General features: G+C 40.8%; 1 protein-coding gene across 6 annotated transcripts in view; it reads left to right on the top strand.

The window, feature by feature from the left end:
• The window catches only part of sash1a (SAM and SH3 domain containing 1a), a 166,679-nt gene extending 151,942 nt beyond the window's left edge, over positions 1-14,737 (top strand). For all 6 annotated transcript variants that reach the window (XM_086264151.1, XM_086264152.1, XM_086264154.1 and 3 more), the window contains 7 exons: positions 614-783; positions 1,735-1,944; positions 3,987-4,137; positions 4,966-5,094; positions 9,150-10,168; positions 11,568-11,699; positions 12,083-14,737. In XM_086264151.1, the coding sequence (XP_086120277.1) occupies positions 614-783; positions 1,735-1,944; positions 3,987-4,137; positions 4,966-5,094; positions 9,150-10,168; positions 11,568-11,699; positions 12,083-12,343 (2,072 nt within the window). In that variant the 3' untranslated portion in view covers positions 12,344-14,737. The remainder of the gene's footprint in view (positions 1-613; positions 784-1,734; positions 1,945-3,986; positions 4,138-4,965; positions 5,095-9,149; positions 10,169-11,567; positions 11,700-12,082) is intronic.
• The last annotated feature ends 2,474 nt before the right edge of the window (positions 14,738-17,211 follow it).

The raw sequence follows: 17,211 nt of genomic DNA, 5'->3' as shown, positions 1-17,211 counted from the left end.
GTTTTGAGGCAGCCACAACACTAGATGGTGCTTATAGCATTTGCTGCTGGCTGGTTCTTCTCTGCTTCAGTTATGATTTTTGTGGCATGATTATACCCAGACCTACCACCTGATCCTTGTGTTATGGCCTTGGAGTTTTCAATTTTTTTTTCTTTTAATCTCTTTAGCTATTTCATTTAATTACATTATTTGGAGTCTTCAACCTTGTGTTTTTTTGTGAAAAAAAAATACACTGCATCACTTCAAGCTGTGGCTGAAATGAAGACTTGGCCAAGTTTCAGTGAGCCACAGAGCAGACACACAGGCCAGCATATGGTAATGATTAGACAGGAAGTCTTAGCTCTCATATTCCCACACGTCGACATGATTTCAACACACTTCACTCAGAATCAGAGGGAATGTGTTGTTTTTCCCAATAGTTTGTAATACAAGTGATGAAAACCCAGTTTTAAAGTTTCAATCACTGTAAAAAGTAAAGCTACCTGTTACCTATTGTCATGGTTATTGATGTAGAGTGTAATGGAAGGCCTGCACTTTTATTTCGAGAAGTTTAGTAATGGATTTATAGGCAACTATTTTGTAGCTTTTAACTATTTTGCCTCTCTATGCTCAGGTGGTCAGACGGTGAGCACCACCGACTCATCAACCAGTAACAGAGAAAGCGTGAAGTCGGAGGACGGCGATGACGAGGAGCCTCCTTATAGAGGACCATTCTGTGGCCGTGCCAGAGTCCATACAGACTTCACTCCTAGCCCCTACGATACGGACTCCCTCAAACTGAAGGTATTATTGGACACTGACAGTAGTGTGCAAAAGTTGTGAGCCACCTTTCATATCTCTGTTTTTCTACTGTGGAGCCAGATTTTCTTTTCATTTTTTACAGTGGTCTTGGGCAATAGTTCTCCAAACTGTCTGAAGGTGTTTCTTTGGACAGAATGAGTGGCTGTTTTTTTTCACTCCTTTTGAGTCCAGTGTTAGTCTAGTTATTGTTGGTTGTTTTACAACTTAACACTGACTTATCGATCACCTGAGCATAAAAATGCTCCTAACTCAAGGCATGAGCCAGTCTAACAGCCTGTCACAATAACCCATAATGTGTTCCCATTTCTGTAGCGGACTCTCAGTAATAATAACAAAATAATATTTTTACCCAAACAAGCTGATTCTCAAAGCGTTATTATCTTGGCATAACCCGGCATGGTGTGCAGTGTTCCCCTAAAAAATTGGAGGAAATTCCTCAAGCGGAGGACACAAGAAATGGTGAAACTAAATAAAATATCTAGCGCAGATGAACAGTATCGGAAAGTCGTTTCTTTAAGAAATAGGAAAGAATCCAGCAAAGATCTGGCACTGCACATCTGTAAGGTGCGATGATTTGGGACTGCATTTTAGCCGGCGGTGCTTGGCATCATGTCTCAACTGATGGAATTATGCACGCAGAAAACTGCAGCCCTATTCTGACTTATCAGAAAAGCATCTGCTCTATTTTCAGCATGAGAATGAGCACGAACAAAACACACAATGGATGGATGGCTCAAGACTTTTGCACAATACTGTATGCTGCCTTGTAACTCTGAAAGTTTTTCTACTATAATCTATTTACAGATGTAATAATAGGCTTTCAGCATATTCCTTGCCCTCACAGAGACATTGAATCCTCTATCAGCCAAAGCGGTTTGAAACCTCAGGGTCAAATTTAAAATGTCATGCTCAGCTAACTTATCTTTTCTCCAGCGTGGGGATGTGATTGACATCATCAGCAAGCCTCCAATGGGAACGTGGATGGGCCTGCTGAACAACAAAGTAGGCACCTTCAAGTTCATCTATGTGGATGTGCTGACTGAAGAAGAGGAGAAGCCCAAAAGGCCAGTTCGGAGGAGGAGGAAGGGCCGGCCACCCAAACCCACTTCAGTGGAGGAGCTACTGGATCGTATCGATCTCAAGGTACATTACCAGCCAGATTTTGCCATGTATTGAAAGTGAAGTGGCTTTAATGTAAAAAGTTACGTTCGCTGGTTGCAATCAGTCGGCTGTCTTAACTGGATAATAAGCCCACCCATCTGGCACTTCGGTAAAAGCAAACAAATGCTTTGAAGCAAATGAAAATATTGTGTTAGGCAAATATCTCAAGCACATTTGCAGACAAGCGGAGATAAATATAGTATATCTAATTACAGGCTGCACAGCTTTGGATGTTTGATTTGCCACTGACGCATAAACATTAACACCCACACTGTGACTGCCACACCCCGACAAATAGTTCGCATCTTTCATCAAAACCTACACATCACTGTGAGCGTGATATCATTTCCTCCCACCCGGGCAGCCAGCAGGCCTCACTTCCCCAAATAGAGAGAGAAGTTTTGTGTGTTGTCTCTTTCATCCCATTCCAATTTGGTGGCCAAGCCGCAGATTAAAGATTAATGCTACTAAGCTGTGAATCTGGCTCTTATAAGTGCATCAGAGTGCTCATGTCCTCCCAGATTTGTGCAGTGGGGAACGGATGTTATACATGATATACAACCACAGTGCATTCATTTTTTCAGGTGGTTTAAATGGCAAAGAAAACGTGAGAAATAACTTCAAGCTCAACATTTTTCTCGATCTCTCCTTTTAGCCTGCCATGTCATCTTGAGCCCAGTAGCTAGAAACCTAAAAAGTGAAAGTTGGTTAGTGAATAAGGAAAAAAGACAAAATAATCCATTATCTTCAGATCATTTTTGGCTACCTCAGTGGCAGTTTTATACTAGATGTAAATCAATTGTAGTGAATGCCTCAGTAATCTTTTATAGTTCCAGCCTTTCTCAGGTTTTCCTCCGTTGCAGTATCCATCCCAGCAGGATAAGCTATCTAAGCACTAAATATTCTAAAATTGAGCTGTCACAGGCCAAAGTAGTAGTATTACTTTGTGTTTTTGGAACTTCTAGGCCAACATTTGGTTACACTGGAAAATCAGATTTCAACAGGGCCTCTCTGTAACTGAAGTGTAAATCTCCTCACCCCTGTTGTTTTCCACCAGTGGACTCTGCCAAATAGTCTTCGGATGTGGAGCGTGTTTACATATTTCAGCTGGCACAAAAACACGAAAAAATTGGTGAATGAGAGGAGCCAGCTGCCTGTGTTTGTGTTAGTTGGTGGTCCTTTGTTTAGTCCCGCATCATCCAGCAGAAACGGGACAGACCAACCTAGTTCTCTGCCCTGGACTCCAGCGCTGTAATTGATGGTCTTGCTCATGACACACGGTCTCAATATTTGTCCAACAAAAACGTGTGGGTCGCACAGGCGTGGAACCGAGCGATATTCAAAGTGGAAGCGGTCGCTGTGTTGCTGTCAGTGGACTTTGCGCTCACACGGGGTGTATCCCAAAATAAAATCAAAAAAACTTTCATTGTGTCACTTCAGATAACACAGTGGTTTGAGTGACTTGCTTTAGTGTGTGTTTGTGTTGGTGGATAATACATTGACATCTGTGGTTGAGAAGTATTTTGATGAAACTCTTTGAACCCTCACTTGTTCCCACGTGTGTTGGTTTCCTTTTCAAAATCTTGCTTGCCATTTTGGTCACAGCCAGCTGTGGCCATGTTCTCCACGATGGTGATGCTAGCTCGCTCGTTTATGATTATTTTTGGCCTCATATATCTGTCACCATTTCAAAAGTTGCGCTACATTAAAATGTGTCGACAGATTAGCAGCCATAACAGAATTAGCTGTGGCGTAATGTGATTACATGGCACCAAAAATATCAAAATAGCAGTTCAGATGTTGCCCTGCAGTTTAAAAATGGAGACAGGAAATTATGAGCAGATGAAAAGTATCTGTTGTACAGAAGTTCTTCTTTTTGTTTTTGTTTTTTTAACCTGGTGAATTTTATGCTTCTGCTCCTGGTCGTGTGACTGAGATCAGTGTATTTTTCTTTAGTCTGCTGCATTTATTTTATTTGGTCTTTAAACAGCCTCGAGCTTAGCTTGTTGCTTTCTCTTGAATAGGATTACATGCCCACTTTCTTGTTCAATGGCTACGAGGACCTGGACACGTTCAAGTTGCTGGAAGAAGAGGACTTGGATGAACTGAACATCAGCGATCCTCAGCACAGAGCTGTACTGCTCACTGCAGTGGAGCTGCTGCAGGAGTATGACAGTAAGTAGACCGTTTAGACTGTTTCCATGAGTTTATGTTTTTGATTGTGGTTTTTTTTATATAAGGACATCTTCATGTAACCTCAAAATATTGTTGTGTGCCAGAGTTTTTAGGATAACAGTGAAGGAAACCTGACAAACTGAAATATAAATTTAGATTTATGCAGCAGCAGATTACAGGAGCCAAACAGGGAAAGGGAAATCTGAAGGAAGTGACTAAAAAGTGGTCCCTCGTTTATCGCGGGAGTTACGTTCTAAAAATAACCCGCGATAGGTGAAATCCGCGAAGTAGCCAATTATTATAGATGTTTTAAGGCTGTAAAACCCCTCACTACACACTTTATACAGTTTTCTCAGACAGACATGAACATTTTCACACTTTTCTCTCTTGCTTAAACACTCTGAAAGTTCAAACCTTCGTAGAAAAATAAGTCCAGTATTATAGAATGAAACCAAAACATTTCGTCGACATTGTTGTTTGTTGGGGAGAAAACTTAAATACAACATACACTACAGCACTTCAGAGTCACACTGCCAGCGATCGAAGACTTATGTAAACTTGACAAGCTGAACGCATTCTGTACTGTATAGGAGACACGGCACGAGATTGATTGACAATGGTCTGCAGCCAATCAGGACACAGAACACAATGCGCTGTTAAAAAAAAAAAAAGGCATTCAAAATTGCACAAAAAAAAAATCAGCAAAACAGTGAAAGGTGAACTGTGTTATAGCGAGGGACCACTGTATGTATTATGTATATATTATGAGAAAATAATACTTTAAAGTACAAGGAAATCATTTGCCTTTCTGTGACTTTCTGTGAGCAGGTAGCAGCGATCCAGAGCGCAGTGGAATGTCAGGTTCCCAGGAAAAGCTGCTGCTGGAGGGTCGGAGCATAGTGGGAGACTCCCCACGGGATTCTGGGTGCTACGAGAGCAATGAGAACCTGGAGAATGGTAACGCTTGCTTTACTTAGTTTATGCCACCATTACCCAAAGCCCACTGGGTATTAGGCTAACTAAGGCCTATTCTTGTTCTACTCTAGTCCTAGTACCACAGTGACTCCTTTGCCCTTTTCCTGTCTGGACCTTCACCTCTCTCCATCACTTGTATTGCACTGCATCTTAACACCCTGACCATGTCACTCCTTTGAATTAGCATCTTCCTAAAAGCTCATCTTTCCATCTGCCTTACCTTCCCCCAATCTTTACAAAGCCCTTATTCACTTCAGACACTTTTACTGTGCTTGCACTCTACTTTCTTCACCACTCTTTTCATCTTATAGGCATTCTTTATCATCAGTGCCTAAGTCCAGTTGTAACTGAGAAGGAGCCAAGCCCCAGACCACTAAGCCTAGTCCACCCCACAATACTGGGAACACAGAGGGGGACACGCTCCCCAATGCACAAAACCATTCTGAAGAGAACAAAATCACTGCCCACTCATGGACTCTGCTTCCCAACTGTCTCACCTGTGGGCGCAAGGCCTGTAGGTGGATATGAGGAAGACGATTGTGAGCTCAGAGAATATTTCTGTTGAGTGTTTCTAATCCAGATATAAACTTGCAGAGTAGTTTGCCAGTGCACGCTTGAGCTTTCTTGCAGTGCTGATTCTCTCAGCCGATTGAAATTTAGACAAATTTAACAGTCAGATGTCAGATCACAGCTAGCAGCTCATCTTATCATCACCGATTCATTGTTTTATTTGTTTTGTTTATAGCGACCATATTGCACAGTCATATACAGTATGTGCTTAAAATGATGTGGATGAAAACATTTTCAAACTATAGTGCAGTTTTGTTGTTTTTCTTAGAGGTTTGGGGTCTTATTTTTCCAATCGATTGTGTACGTGTTGAGACTGGTCTCTGCAAAAGACTGTATTCTTCCTCCACACGTAGGATCATTTTAACAGCTCAAACACTCACCGATTACTGCTTTTTTTCTGTATCTGTATGGCCCCAGTGTAACTACTGGTTTCCCTTTTATGTACATATATGTTGTTAAGGCTGAAGAGCAAAGCAAAGCTTAAATCTCTACTCTTGCAGTCTGCAAGAGTAGAGATTTAAGCTGTGGAATAAAACCACTTCTCTGATTAAAAAAGGACTCTGGTGCTGCTTGTTTGATTTCTGTTTCGCCTTTTTTGTCTGTTTTTCCTTTCATGCCTCTAAACGCTGTTCACAAACTAGCTCCTTAACAATTAGTAAACACTCTGCATTTCTTCTTGTGCTTTCAGGGCTCCACAGCTGTTCTCTCGGTACAAATCAGTAAGGGAAAAGTAGTCATTTTGTATTATTAGTATTGTGTAATCTAATGCAATTATTATTATTAATTTAAGATTTAGACCTGATACTAGATTTTCATATTTTCTCATGCAACATGCAATACTGTGCTAAAGTTTTGAGCCACACGCTTGTTTTTTGTTTTAAATATTTTGCCAGGAAATAGATGCTGTGATTTATAGAAATATGTGCAAACATATGTGGAAATACAGTTTTTGCCTTATATAATTCTAAAAAGCTTTAAAGTGAATTTGATATGGCTGCTTTTATTCTTAAACACAGCCTGAACTCTCTTAGACAAGCTGTTCCTGTCATTACTGTCAGTCTTCAATAGTTCTCCAGCCTTCTTGAAAGACATTAAAAGCTCTTCTTTGGATGTTCGCTGCCTTTTGTTCCAGTCTTGTTAAGATGATCCCACACTGCTTCAGTAATGTTAAGGTCTGGGCTCTGGGGATGCCAATCCATGATTGATAGCGTTTCATTGGGTGTGTTTGCAATCACTAAAATGCTGAAAAATGAAGCTGTTGCCTAAACCTGACAGTACTTTTAACCATTCATAGTTCCATCATTTTTGACAAGATCCCTGATGCATCTCTTAGTTCCTATGTCGGGTCTTTGCTGGATATCTTAAGGACATGAGTTTCAGATGCTATTCATCTGCTGTACATATTCTTTTGGGCCTACCACTTCTTGTGTCTTCCACTTGTCCGGTTTCCTTATTTTTAAGGACACACTGCATTCAATGCTGAGATACATTTGATTTCCTGCCTATCAAACTTTTATCTTTGAAGTTCCTGTTGAATCTGCAAAACATTTACACAGGCCCGTTTAAAATTGGTTCTTTCTCAGTTGTCAGTTATGTGTAGACACAACACTAGTTCATGCTTTGAGTCGGGTGCCTTTTTGTGCTCGTCTGACTCACTAAACTCAAAAAAAATCTGAACCTGGTCAGGTATTGAAAAAGCAGTCAATGTCCAAAGAAAAAATATGCCCCAAAATCTGGAGAGCTATTGCTCAAGGCCATTTTTAAAAGCTATAAGAATGTCTGGCTCCTTCAGGGCAAAATATAAAAATAAAAGTGGTGGCTCAAGACTTTTGCAAAGTACCGTAATTAAAACAATTAAATCTGAATCTGGTAAATTTTGAGAAAAATGTGAATGAATACTTTTTAGGAGTAAATAATAGTATCCGGCATGTTATCTGGTATTTTATGACTTTTTATATCAAAATAAACTTGGTAGTAGTTACTATTAGAGGGAATGGGAAAGGCTTCCATTTCTTTTAAAGGATGTTTCCAACGTAAAGAATAGATTCATTAATATGCTATTGTATATTAATGAGTATTTCTGAATATTTATTTATCTAGAGTATTGGCAAAGGGCAGCATGAATTTTTATAATGGAAGATAACTCAAAACCAACCAACAGATGTCATTTAAACTTTATAATTTTGGGGAAAACGTCACTGTAGAGCCCTGAATGTCTGCTCTTCTTTAACATTCTGATTCCTCTGTATAGATGCAGCAGATCTTCCTCCAATCATTAAATAACTCGGTTATTAAAATACTCCTTTAATGCATTAATTAATGCTGGCTAAAAATATTATTTATAATATGTAATGTGTGTGTGTATGTGTATCATGAGTGCACACAGAACTTTTTTTAACTGTATTTTTTTTATTAAACAAATCTTTTTGGGGGCATCAATGCAGTCCATTAAGGTATTTTCCCCCAAAAATGACTGAATGCCCAAACACATTTTCAGCTTATATTTCATTTATAATCTGAAAGATGCTAAATTAGTCACAGAACAGAGTTCAGCCAGTTACCTGTTTCCCATCTGTGTGCCGCTGTCACAGCAAAGTATAGTATCCTGACTAAAGAAATAATTAAATTTAGAGATTGTAATTAAGAGTGATGCAACGGTATGTGCATAATTATGCAATTATGTATTTAAAGGTATAGCTTACCATCCTTTTTAACCTTCGTAGTCAGTCAACAAACTTTTCTGATACACATGAGAACTGTTGAAGCATTTCTTGGGATTTCATCTATTGAACTCCTTCCTGTCATTCCACTGTTGAGTTGCACTATATGGCTCTCATCCATTTCATTCATCCATTTTGCTCTGTAAACCAAAGGATATATGGTAAGTTACTTCATACTTTTGTTCCAAGGCTTTTGAAGTCCCCCGTTCAGGCAGCTTTCTTTGGGGTTATTTCTATAGTGCCAACAAAAGTTCATGAATCAGAACACTTATCTTCATATCTCATCTTTAGAAGCCCTGTCTGCTTTTGACTGGCTAATGTTGTAAGGATATGATGTTTCTATCAGTTTTATTTTTTTATTTAGTTTTCAGACCCACAGGAAAGTGAGTATTGGTGTTAATTCATTTTTTTCCTCTAATAAATTTTTCTTCATTTTTGCAAAAAGTCATCACAGAGGACAGCAAATGTCTGTGGTGCAATAAATGGACAAATTGGAGTCCTGCAGTGTGCAAGCTGCTGAATTTTTACAGACATAAAAATGTAAAACAGTTGGGAGGAAAGGCAGCCAAGACAGTAAAGAACACTCATGCTGAGTCATGCACGGTATTTGCATGAATAGAGTATTTATATTAGCGCAAGTCTTTCCATGAGAAGTGGAAGAGTGAGAAACGTATTCACTGTAAAGAGGGAGAAACCTTGGAAACTATCTAGAGTTCAAAGCTAAGAGAATTTTTTTTTATTTTCCAGGTAAAAGCAGGAAAGCAACCAGTCATTTTTCAGCAGGACACCAGTCTCCAGATTACCCAACACTGCCCATGACTCTTTCTACAGAGGCTCTTCAGCAGAACAGCAAAAATCAGCGCACAAAGTTTCCAAAAAGTTTCTTCATCAAGCCCTCCCTTAAGGGCTTCAACCTGCTCGGGCTGCGAAAAGCCCAAAGACGGTCTCCAATCCCAGCCAGCCGCAGCTGCGAGGACCTTGATGGTCCCCCGCAGCCCACCGGACCCTGGAAGCGCTCCCACTCTCTGGGAGATCTGCAGAACTTTGAGCAGAAGAACGATCTCAGTGTGGAGCTTAAGCTTAGTAAGGAAATACCCAAATCAGGCAAAACTAGCCCCATCAAGCCCTGTAGAGACGCCGTTTCTCCAGCTCAAAATGGGACTCCAACGGTTAGTCCTAAAGGAAGGGCTGATAGGCCGCCAGTACCCTCACAGCTTCGCCTACGCTCTTCTTGTCCAACATCAATGTCCTCCAACCCTCCAGAGCCCCTTTCCAGCCCCACTCCAAGTCCTCCTGATTCTAGTGCTAGTGGGGAGAGGGTGATGCGGACTCACCCCAAAAAGCCTCCCATCCCTCCCCCTGTACCTGCAAAGAAATCTAGAGAGAGACTAGCCAATGGCCTTCGTCACCCCCCTCTCTCCCTTCCCTCCTCGCCATCCCCTACCGCCTCGCCTACCCACTCCTTCAATCGCTCTCAACCCAGCAGCCCTATAATCCGCAGCCCTGGCCTGAGTGCCCCTGCTCTGCCTCCCAAGACCCCAAGTACTCCAGCCAGTCCATGTGCCACCTCATCAGCCTCATCCATGGGCGAGGAATCCGGCACTCCACCAGCGGTGCACCCTCCCTGGCTCTCGGATCTTGGAGGCAAGATGGCTGTTACGAGGAAACTTTCCCATACCAAGATAGGTCCTGATCTTTTTACCCTCCTGGAGCAACGGCTGCAGAGTGAGGGCATTGATCTTACCGAGGAGCCCTACTCTGACAAGGTTAGTTAAGCATCATCTAAAACATGAAAAGTTACCTCATATTTTACATTACAAATTACATTTTACTTTCACTGGTGATAGATGAATTTATAACCAGTTCAGATACCATTAAAATGAAGGGTGACAGTTTAACATTGAATCATTAAAAAGCTTAAAACTGGTTTCCTTCAGTAACTGTTTGTTCTTGAAGCAGAAGTTTTTGTGCTGAAAAATAGATGTACACACACAGATAGGATATTTGGTTTTTTAAAAAGAATCGCATCCTTTTCAGTGCTCAAGAAAAATATTTGATTTATAAAAATCCAAACCACCTTCAGGCCATACTTTTCTGGCGTCAGGGTCTTTTGGTTCAGCATTGTAACATGCCTAACTTAACTCAGTCATAATTTTACCGAAGCTCTGATCCAAATAATTTTGTGTTCAGGGCAAAAACATGAGCAGCTTGCTTTTGGAACTTGGTTTAAAAATAGACGCTAATAGAGTCTAGAGTCTGTGTGTTTCTCATTGTGTGCGCATGCCGTTTTATATCTAAAGGCATTTATTTGTGAGTGTGGGTGGGTGAGGGTGTGTGTGTGTGTGTGTGCATGCGCAATAATAAATATGCTGGAGCTGAGAAGGAAAGACTGTGGCTTGAGTCTCACTATGATGCGGTTCAGACTGTTAAGTTTATGGGCTGAATCTTACTGAAGGCAGACGGGGTTATAAAACCTCCTGGCTCTTGCCAGACCCCAGGCTGGGCCCCTTGAACATGTTGGAGCCCCCAGCACTGGCAAGAAAACAACACACATGCAAACAGAGGCATCAAGTGATGAGGTGAGAAGTGGGGCCCTCGACCACAGCAGAGCTCTGCTGGATTCCTGTTAGTCATAAGTGGACTGGCAGAGACATGAGAGGCGCATTGTTGTCTTACTAGCAACGTGTGCCAGTGCGCCTTGAGGCTTCACTCTGGCTGTCAGAAGTCAGTTAGGTAACTTAATGAATGATTTAGATTATGAGTGAATCAGTATCTACAGATTTCAGTGAAGGAGGGCGTTAGGGCATGGCTAGTAGAGATTGTAGGGGGGGGGAAAGAAGATGAAAGTGTTTTGCGATTTGATGGAGCAGCATAGCAAAGTTTTGAATGAAGGTAGGAAATAGGACAGGACCCAGGGGTTCATACATTCCTGGTGAAGGAGCAGATGGACACTTTTGGATGACACTGATGTTGGAAATGGGGAGGAGGTGATTTGCATGAATAGCTGTCTAAAAGGTCAAATGAAAGAATAGACGTTTCAAAGAACAGGAACGCATTTGCTTATTGATTTTAGAAGGCGTTTAATGATACTAGCTTTAAGTGGTTTCAAAGTGTTGTTCTCGCCTAGCCATATTCAATGTCTTTCTCACAACTTTCCTCCTTCAGCACGGCCGATGCGGCATCCCCCACCCGCTGGTACAGCGTTACTCCGAGGATCTGGAGCAGCCAGTCAAAGACGTGGCGTCTACCATAGACCAGCTCAGAGTCAAAGAGCTCCGTAAACAACACCGCATGGCTGTAAGGGAACAATAATTATCCTGAGTGTTTCGATAGAGTCCACTTTTGGGCAATTTTCTGCATTTTAGTGTGAGATAAATGCTGTGAGGCTTTTCTGAAATGTAACAATGAAGCCTGGAAAATTGGTCAGTTCGAAGGACCAAAAGCCATTGTTGGGGTGAAGTGCAAATTACGGTTGTTTGGCTATCTAATGGTCCAGCTAAATGTGGAAATAATAAAGGGAATGGCTATGTAATTACTGTTATGAAACAACAGTAAAAGCACTAAAGATGTTAATAGAGCCTCATGAGTTGTTCAGAAACAGAGCTTTCGGGCCAAAGTTGCCTACAAAATGCACCATCATCCTGTGAAGCTAATGATTTTTAAACCACTGTGTCACTCAGATCCCCTCTGGAGGTTTGACGGAGATGTGCCGAAAGCCTCCCACCTTAGGAAACATCAGCACAGTCTCCGATTGGCTCATCTCCATCGGCCTACCCATGTACTCCACAACTCTGGCAACAGCAGGGATTGACACGCTGAGCCGCGTGGCCTTGTTAACCGAGAGCAGTGCGTGGGAAGCTGGGGTGCGGGACGAACGTCACGTCCGCCGCCTGATCTGTGAGGCGCGATCGGTCCACGCACACAGAGAGGTTCAGTCGTAATCATGCTGGTGGAGTCGAGTCTCATCAACTCACTGATCCGCACCATCTCGTGGTCAGTAGGTGGCCTTGGGTAAATTGGCCCTCACGGCACTACAGCGTTTCTTCTCGCACATGTTAAAGACATATCCTGCTCTCTGATTTTTTTTTTCCTTTCTCTTTTATCACGCTGTCTTTTTTCCAAATGTTTACGACATCGAGGAGTTCCTCCAAACAGCCAAGACAAGATATCAGATGCCTTTAAAAGAAAAAAGACAAAAAAGACTGTAGACTCACTGTGTGGGATGACTTCCATTCTGAAGACATCTCCCAAAGTCTTAAAATAAAGACTTGGATCTGCCTTTAAGGAAGATAGCACACAGGGTTTTTTTTTTTTTTTTTTTTTTTTAAGGATGGATTTTTTTTTTAAAAAGAAAACCAAGAAAGACTATTTTCTGCATATTTCATAAGTGCTTCATTTTTCATCTGTCGTGTGGCAGAGGCAACTTAATCTGAGGGTCATTTAAGGAAGTAGCTCAGCCAAAGCGACATAATTCGATGTTTGCTTCCCACTAATAGTTTCACGATGACGCGACACATTTAATATCTGGACTGTTAATCGACTAAATACACACACCAAACAATGGCTTCGAGGTGGCTTATTTTGTGTCATGCTTATATATTGTAGCATAGTGCACATCTTAATTTCAAAATGACTCGTGTTAAAATTTGTGTTTTGCATTTTGATCGTTGCGGGCTTACTTCGAGCCCACCCTGTCATTTTATAGTTCTGTATTTTATACTTTACCCTTTCACAACAATATCCTGGATGGGCACTTTGCTCTTATATAACGTCTTAAAGAAAGCTCTGTTTTGCTGTAGAATTTACAATCACCTCTCGCTGAAATAATACATTCCCTGGTGTGTCAACGGACCTTTTAAGTTGCCTTACCATTATGATTGAGGAGCTACAAAGACTGAGACTGAACTGTGGCATATATCCTATACTATACATATTATACATGCATTCTCAACTAGATCATTTCACTGATATACATGGATGTGGAGCCCAGAACATGTTTCTAAGTGATTGAAGTGTTCATTCCAGTGAAGCCAGGCTAATACCACAACACCACAGGCTTGCCACAGGCATGACCATTGCTTGCTGAACATCTCTGGACCATATTAAAACACACTGACTGTACGCGTTACAGAGGGGTTATGGAACCGGGAAGCACGAAGACACAGCTGACGTCTGGGCTGTCAGGTCCCGAATTTACTGGACTGTCGACAATGGCTGCAGCGTTGAGGAATTTAAATCATAGCAGAACAATAAGCTGTGTGGGATGTATTTTCTTTTCTTCAAATCAATGCTAGTATGAGTTGTCAAACAGTTAAAAGGAATGGTCGATGCAAGCTATCACATCAGGTGAAAAGCTGACCTCCGTGTTCAGAAAAACAAGTTTTAAAATTCAGGGAAATGCTGAGCGAGGTCGGCCTGAGGGGGGAGGGAATCTTGGGATCAAAAACACAACTGAAACTATCCAGAATCTCATTAGTCTTTCGTTTGCGCACGCTAAATGAAACTGAACAAATAAATATTATTTCTCTCCCTCCCTTTTTATTTCTAACAGTTATAACTTTTGTAGCCAGAATTAAGCTGATGACTTACTTCATTTCATTAATCGAAATTCTGAACAACAGTTACTCCAAAATTTAGAGGTTATGTTTTGCAGTGGGCACTTGGCAGGCAGATGGATCGATGGATATACGATGCCTTTTTTCCTCTCAATCAAAGTGGTGCTCTGGGCTAAGTGAGGAGAGGGGGTCGTTAGTAGAAGACCCGAAAAGTGTTTTGTAAAGATTGAAAATACTGACACTGTAAATGCACTTTAGATGGTCTAACTGTTTTATAGGCAAAAATTGGCTACATTTTGTTCACAGGTCCATTAATGGACAACTTTGTCAGGTAATGTAAAGAGTTTCAAAGGGGTTATGCTGGTATTTTAATGTAGTATTGAGTTCCCAATGCCAAGTTTAATTCAACTGAGTTCCAGTTACTCACTTCCAGTTTGTTTTGCAACCTAAATTCTTAATTACATATATGAAATGCTTAGCAGAAGTTGCACATTCTGTATATGTAATTGATATTTAAATAACTTATTTTTTGCTTTTTTTTTTTTCATGTCATCTTGTAATTAGCTGTATTATATGAATAGCAATACCTTCCTGCGTAATGCATATTGCTTTAGCCAGTAAGGAGCGACAGTATGTATTGTAAAATATGTGTACAAATAATTTTATTTGGTTTTCATCTACCTAATGATTGTCCATACAGATTTGCCTGTGTATTGAAACAACAAAAGCAATGTCCATAACTATTTGTCATTCTGAAATATAATAAACTGTTTCTTGCAATGACTGTGGCCTGCTCATTGCAACTATACAGCTGTACCCACAAAGGCAAAGTAGTGGAAAGCTATGTGTAAGCTATACACTGGCTTTGGGCCTGTGTGCTGGACTGTTGAGATCTGTTTTAAATATATATTAAAACAATAACCTAAAAAAACCAAAGACCCAAGACTTGCACTGTACTGAGCGCATTTTGTTTTTAGAGAACTTGCTTGTGCCACAGAAAACTAATAAAGAGGCAAGAGATGATCTGTTATCATGTTTGGAATTGGCAGATCTGAATAACCTCATGTAGATACTATAATGCCAAAGGCTCAGTTGGCAGAACTCTGTAAAGACAAGGAGCTTAGAAACAGTGTCTTTTGTCTGGCTCATAATGCCTCATTTCAAAAACTATACACACAACAGCTCATGATCCAAGATCCAAAGCAAATTTGTTCTGCAGGCAGTCTGTCTAGCCTTTGTTGCAGTGAAGCTGTTGACAGCGAAAGCGCACTGAGGTTTTCCAGTCTTATTCATGTTGAGGAGTCACAAATGGATAAAGAGCAGAGTGTAAACCCCGGTTTGGTTATGTGTCCCCCCCCATCCCTGTCGATGACTGCATGCGCCATTTGGGAGTCGATTTTACTTGCATGGCTTTTATCTCGGCTCATATCTATCTTTCTTCGGAGTGAAAACGCAGCTAAACAAGCATTTCCTTCAAGATGGACAAGATCAAAAATATGTGATGGTTCAAATCATCTTAAACTGGTTTCTTGAACATGAGAATGAGTTCACTTCACTCTAATGGCCTCCACAGTTACGAGATCTAAATCCAGTAGATCACCTTTGGAATGTGGTGGAATGGAGGATTCACATGATGGATGTGTAGCTGGCATGTCTGCAACTGTGCTATTCTAGGAGCTTGGAAAGAAAGCAACTCGTCTTTAAGTTTTTTGAAAGTTCAAGAAACTTCAAAAGGTCCAGTCGCTTTCTTTCCAAGCTCCTTAGACTACCACGACCTGGATGACTGAGAACTGACATGACGAAATCAGATGTGTGATTTCCTCATGCCAGTATAGACCAAAATCTCTGAGGTGTGTTTTGAACTTTGGAGGTGCAAGGGGTGCAAGTCAGTATTAGCAAGGTTTACATAATAAAGTGACCAACGAGTGTGACTGGATCATTGTGGACTTCATCAAAAGCAGGAACCACCAGCAAATTTAATCCCATGAGACTGAGAGGTGTCCTCATTATCCCAAGATTCTACAAAACACAGTGATACATTGAAGACAATGCAATACTTTAATCCATCATTAAATTTGTTTGCACCGTTTATCCCATAAAAGAGGTCGATATTGATTTAAATAACTCCACCACCACAAGGTTTGTTGTGCAAAACTGAAGTTCATTTTCTGTTCCTCTTGGTATTTTTCAAGCTTTTACTAATCTGTATAGTTCACACAAATCTTTGAGGAGTCACAGCTTGGTTCGCAGATGCACAGTGCATCTATGTTAAAGCGCAAACTCAAAGAAACGTCAGTAGTACTACAGTCCAAAGATATTACTGACCAACACAGAGTTGGTCAGTAATATCTTTATAGTATCTTCATAGTAGTCTTTTAAAGTTAAGATGGCTTAAAAGTAAACACATCTAAATGACCAACATCTGAAACATTCGCAGTGGCCTTGCAGACTATGAGCTTCCTCTTGGTGCATGTGAGACTTGAAACACATCAAAAGGAGAAGACTTTTGGAGCCATGTCCAGTAATTCTAATTAGACTACGCCTGAGGTACTGTGGTGTCCTCAGTGCTTTCCATACTGTAGTACCATGAAATAAACTTCTGTGCTGTATGGCAGATTTTGACTAAATTCCTTATTTTTGTGTCTAGCTTGCATTATGCTGTTCATTTCAGTGTGCGCACAGTTTTTTCTCTATTCCTCTTTATTACATTTGCCCTGTGGAGTCAAATTGTTGTCACAGCTCCTGTGTAGCTGTCAAGGAAATAGTTACTGTTTTGAATGGCCTCCTAAGTACAGGTGTAGTGTAATGGTGGGTTCTGGCTGTGCTGTGGAAAGCAAAGCTTCTAACAACAGGCCTGAGGGGGAAAGAGAAAGTTACGACATACACACACACGAGGGGTGAGCAGATAAACTTACTCGGTAGCTTCTTTTTAACATTTATCAGACAAATACTTCCTTTTCATTTGGTGATAAGACAATTTTAAGCTTTTTCCGAGTAATGACCGTTTTATCAGAGAATATAAACTTTTCCGTCTGTTTTTTAAAGCCTTTTTTTTTTCAAAATTTTCTGTAAACACAAATTACAGAACTACGATTATTTTTTAAAAAAAAGCTGCTGCATGATAATTGACTCGTTTCCACCGATATCATATGAGAGTCCGCTCCCTGGCCTTTAGGCGACGCTGTTTTACGCACTGCAATCCAAACCAAATCCTGTGTGAAGTGGAAGTTTTTCTGATTTCCACGTTTAGTAAT

This window comes from Aulonocara sp. 'chitande type north' Nkhata Bay, linkage group LG15 (assembly GCF_057382095.1).
Source record: "Aulonocara sp. 'chitande type north' Nkhata Bay isolate Kocher_YH1m ecotype deep benthic linkage group LG15, A_spYH_male_GT1.1, whole genome shotgun sequence".
NCBI lineage: Eukaryota > Metazoa > Chordata > Actinopteri > Cichliformes > Cichlidae > Aulonocara > Aulonocara sp. 'chitande type north' Nkhata Bay.
This window is presented reverse-complemented; position numbering and strand designations above follow the sequence as displayed.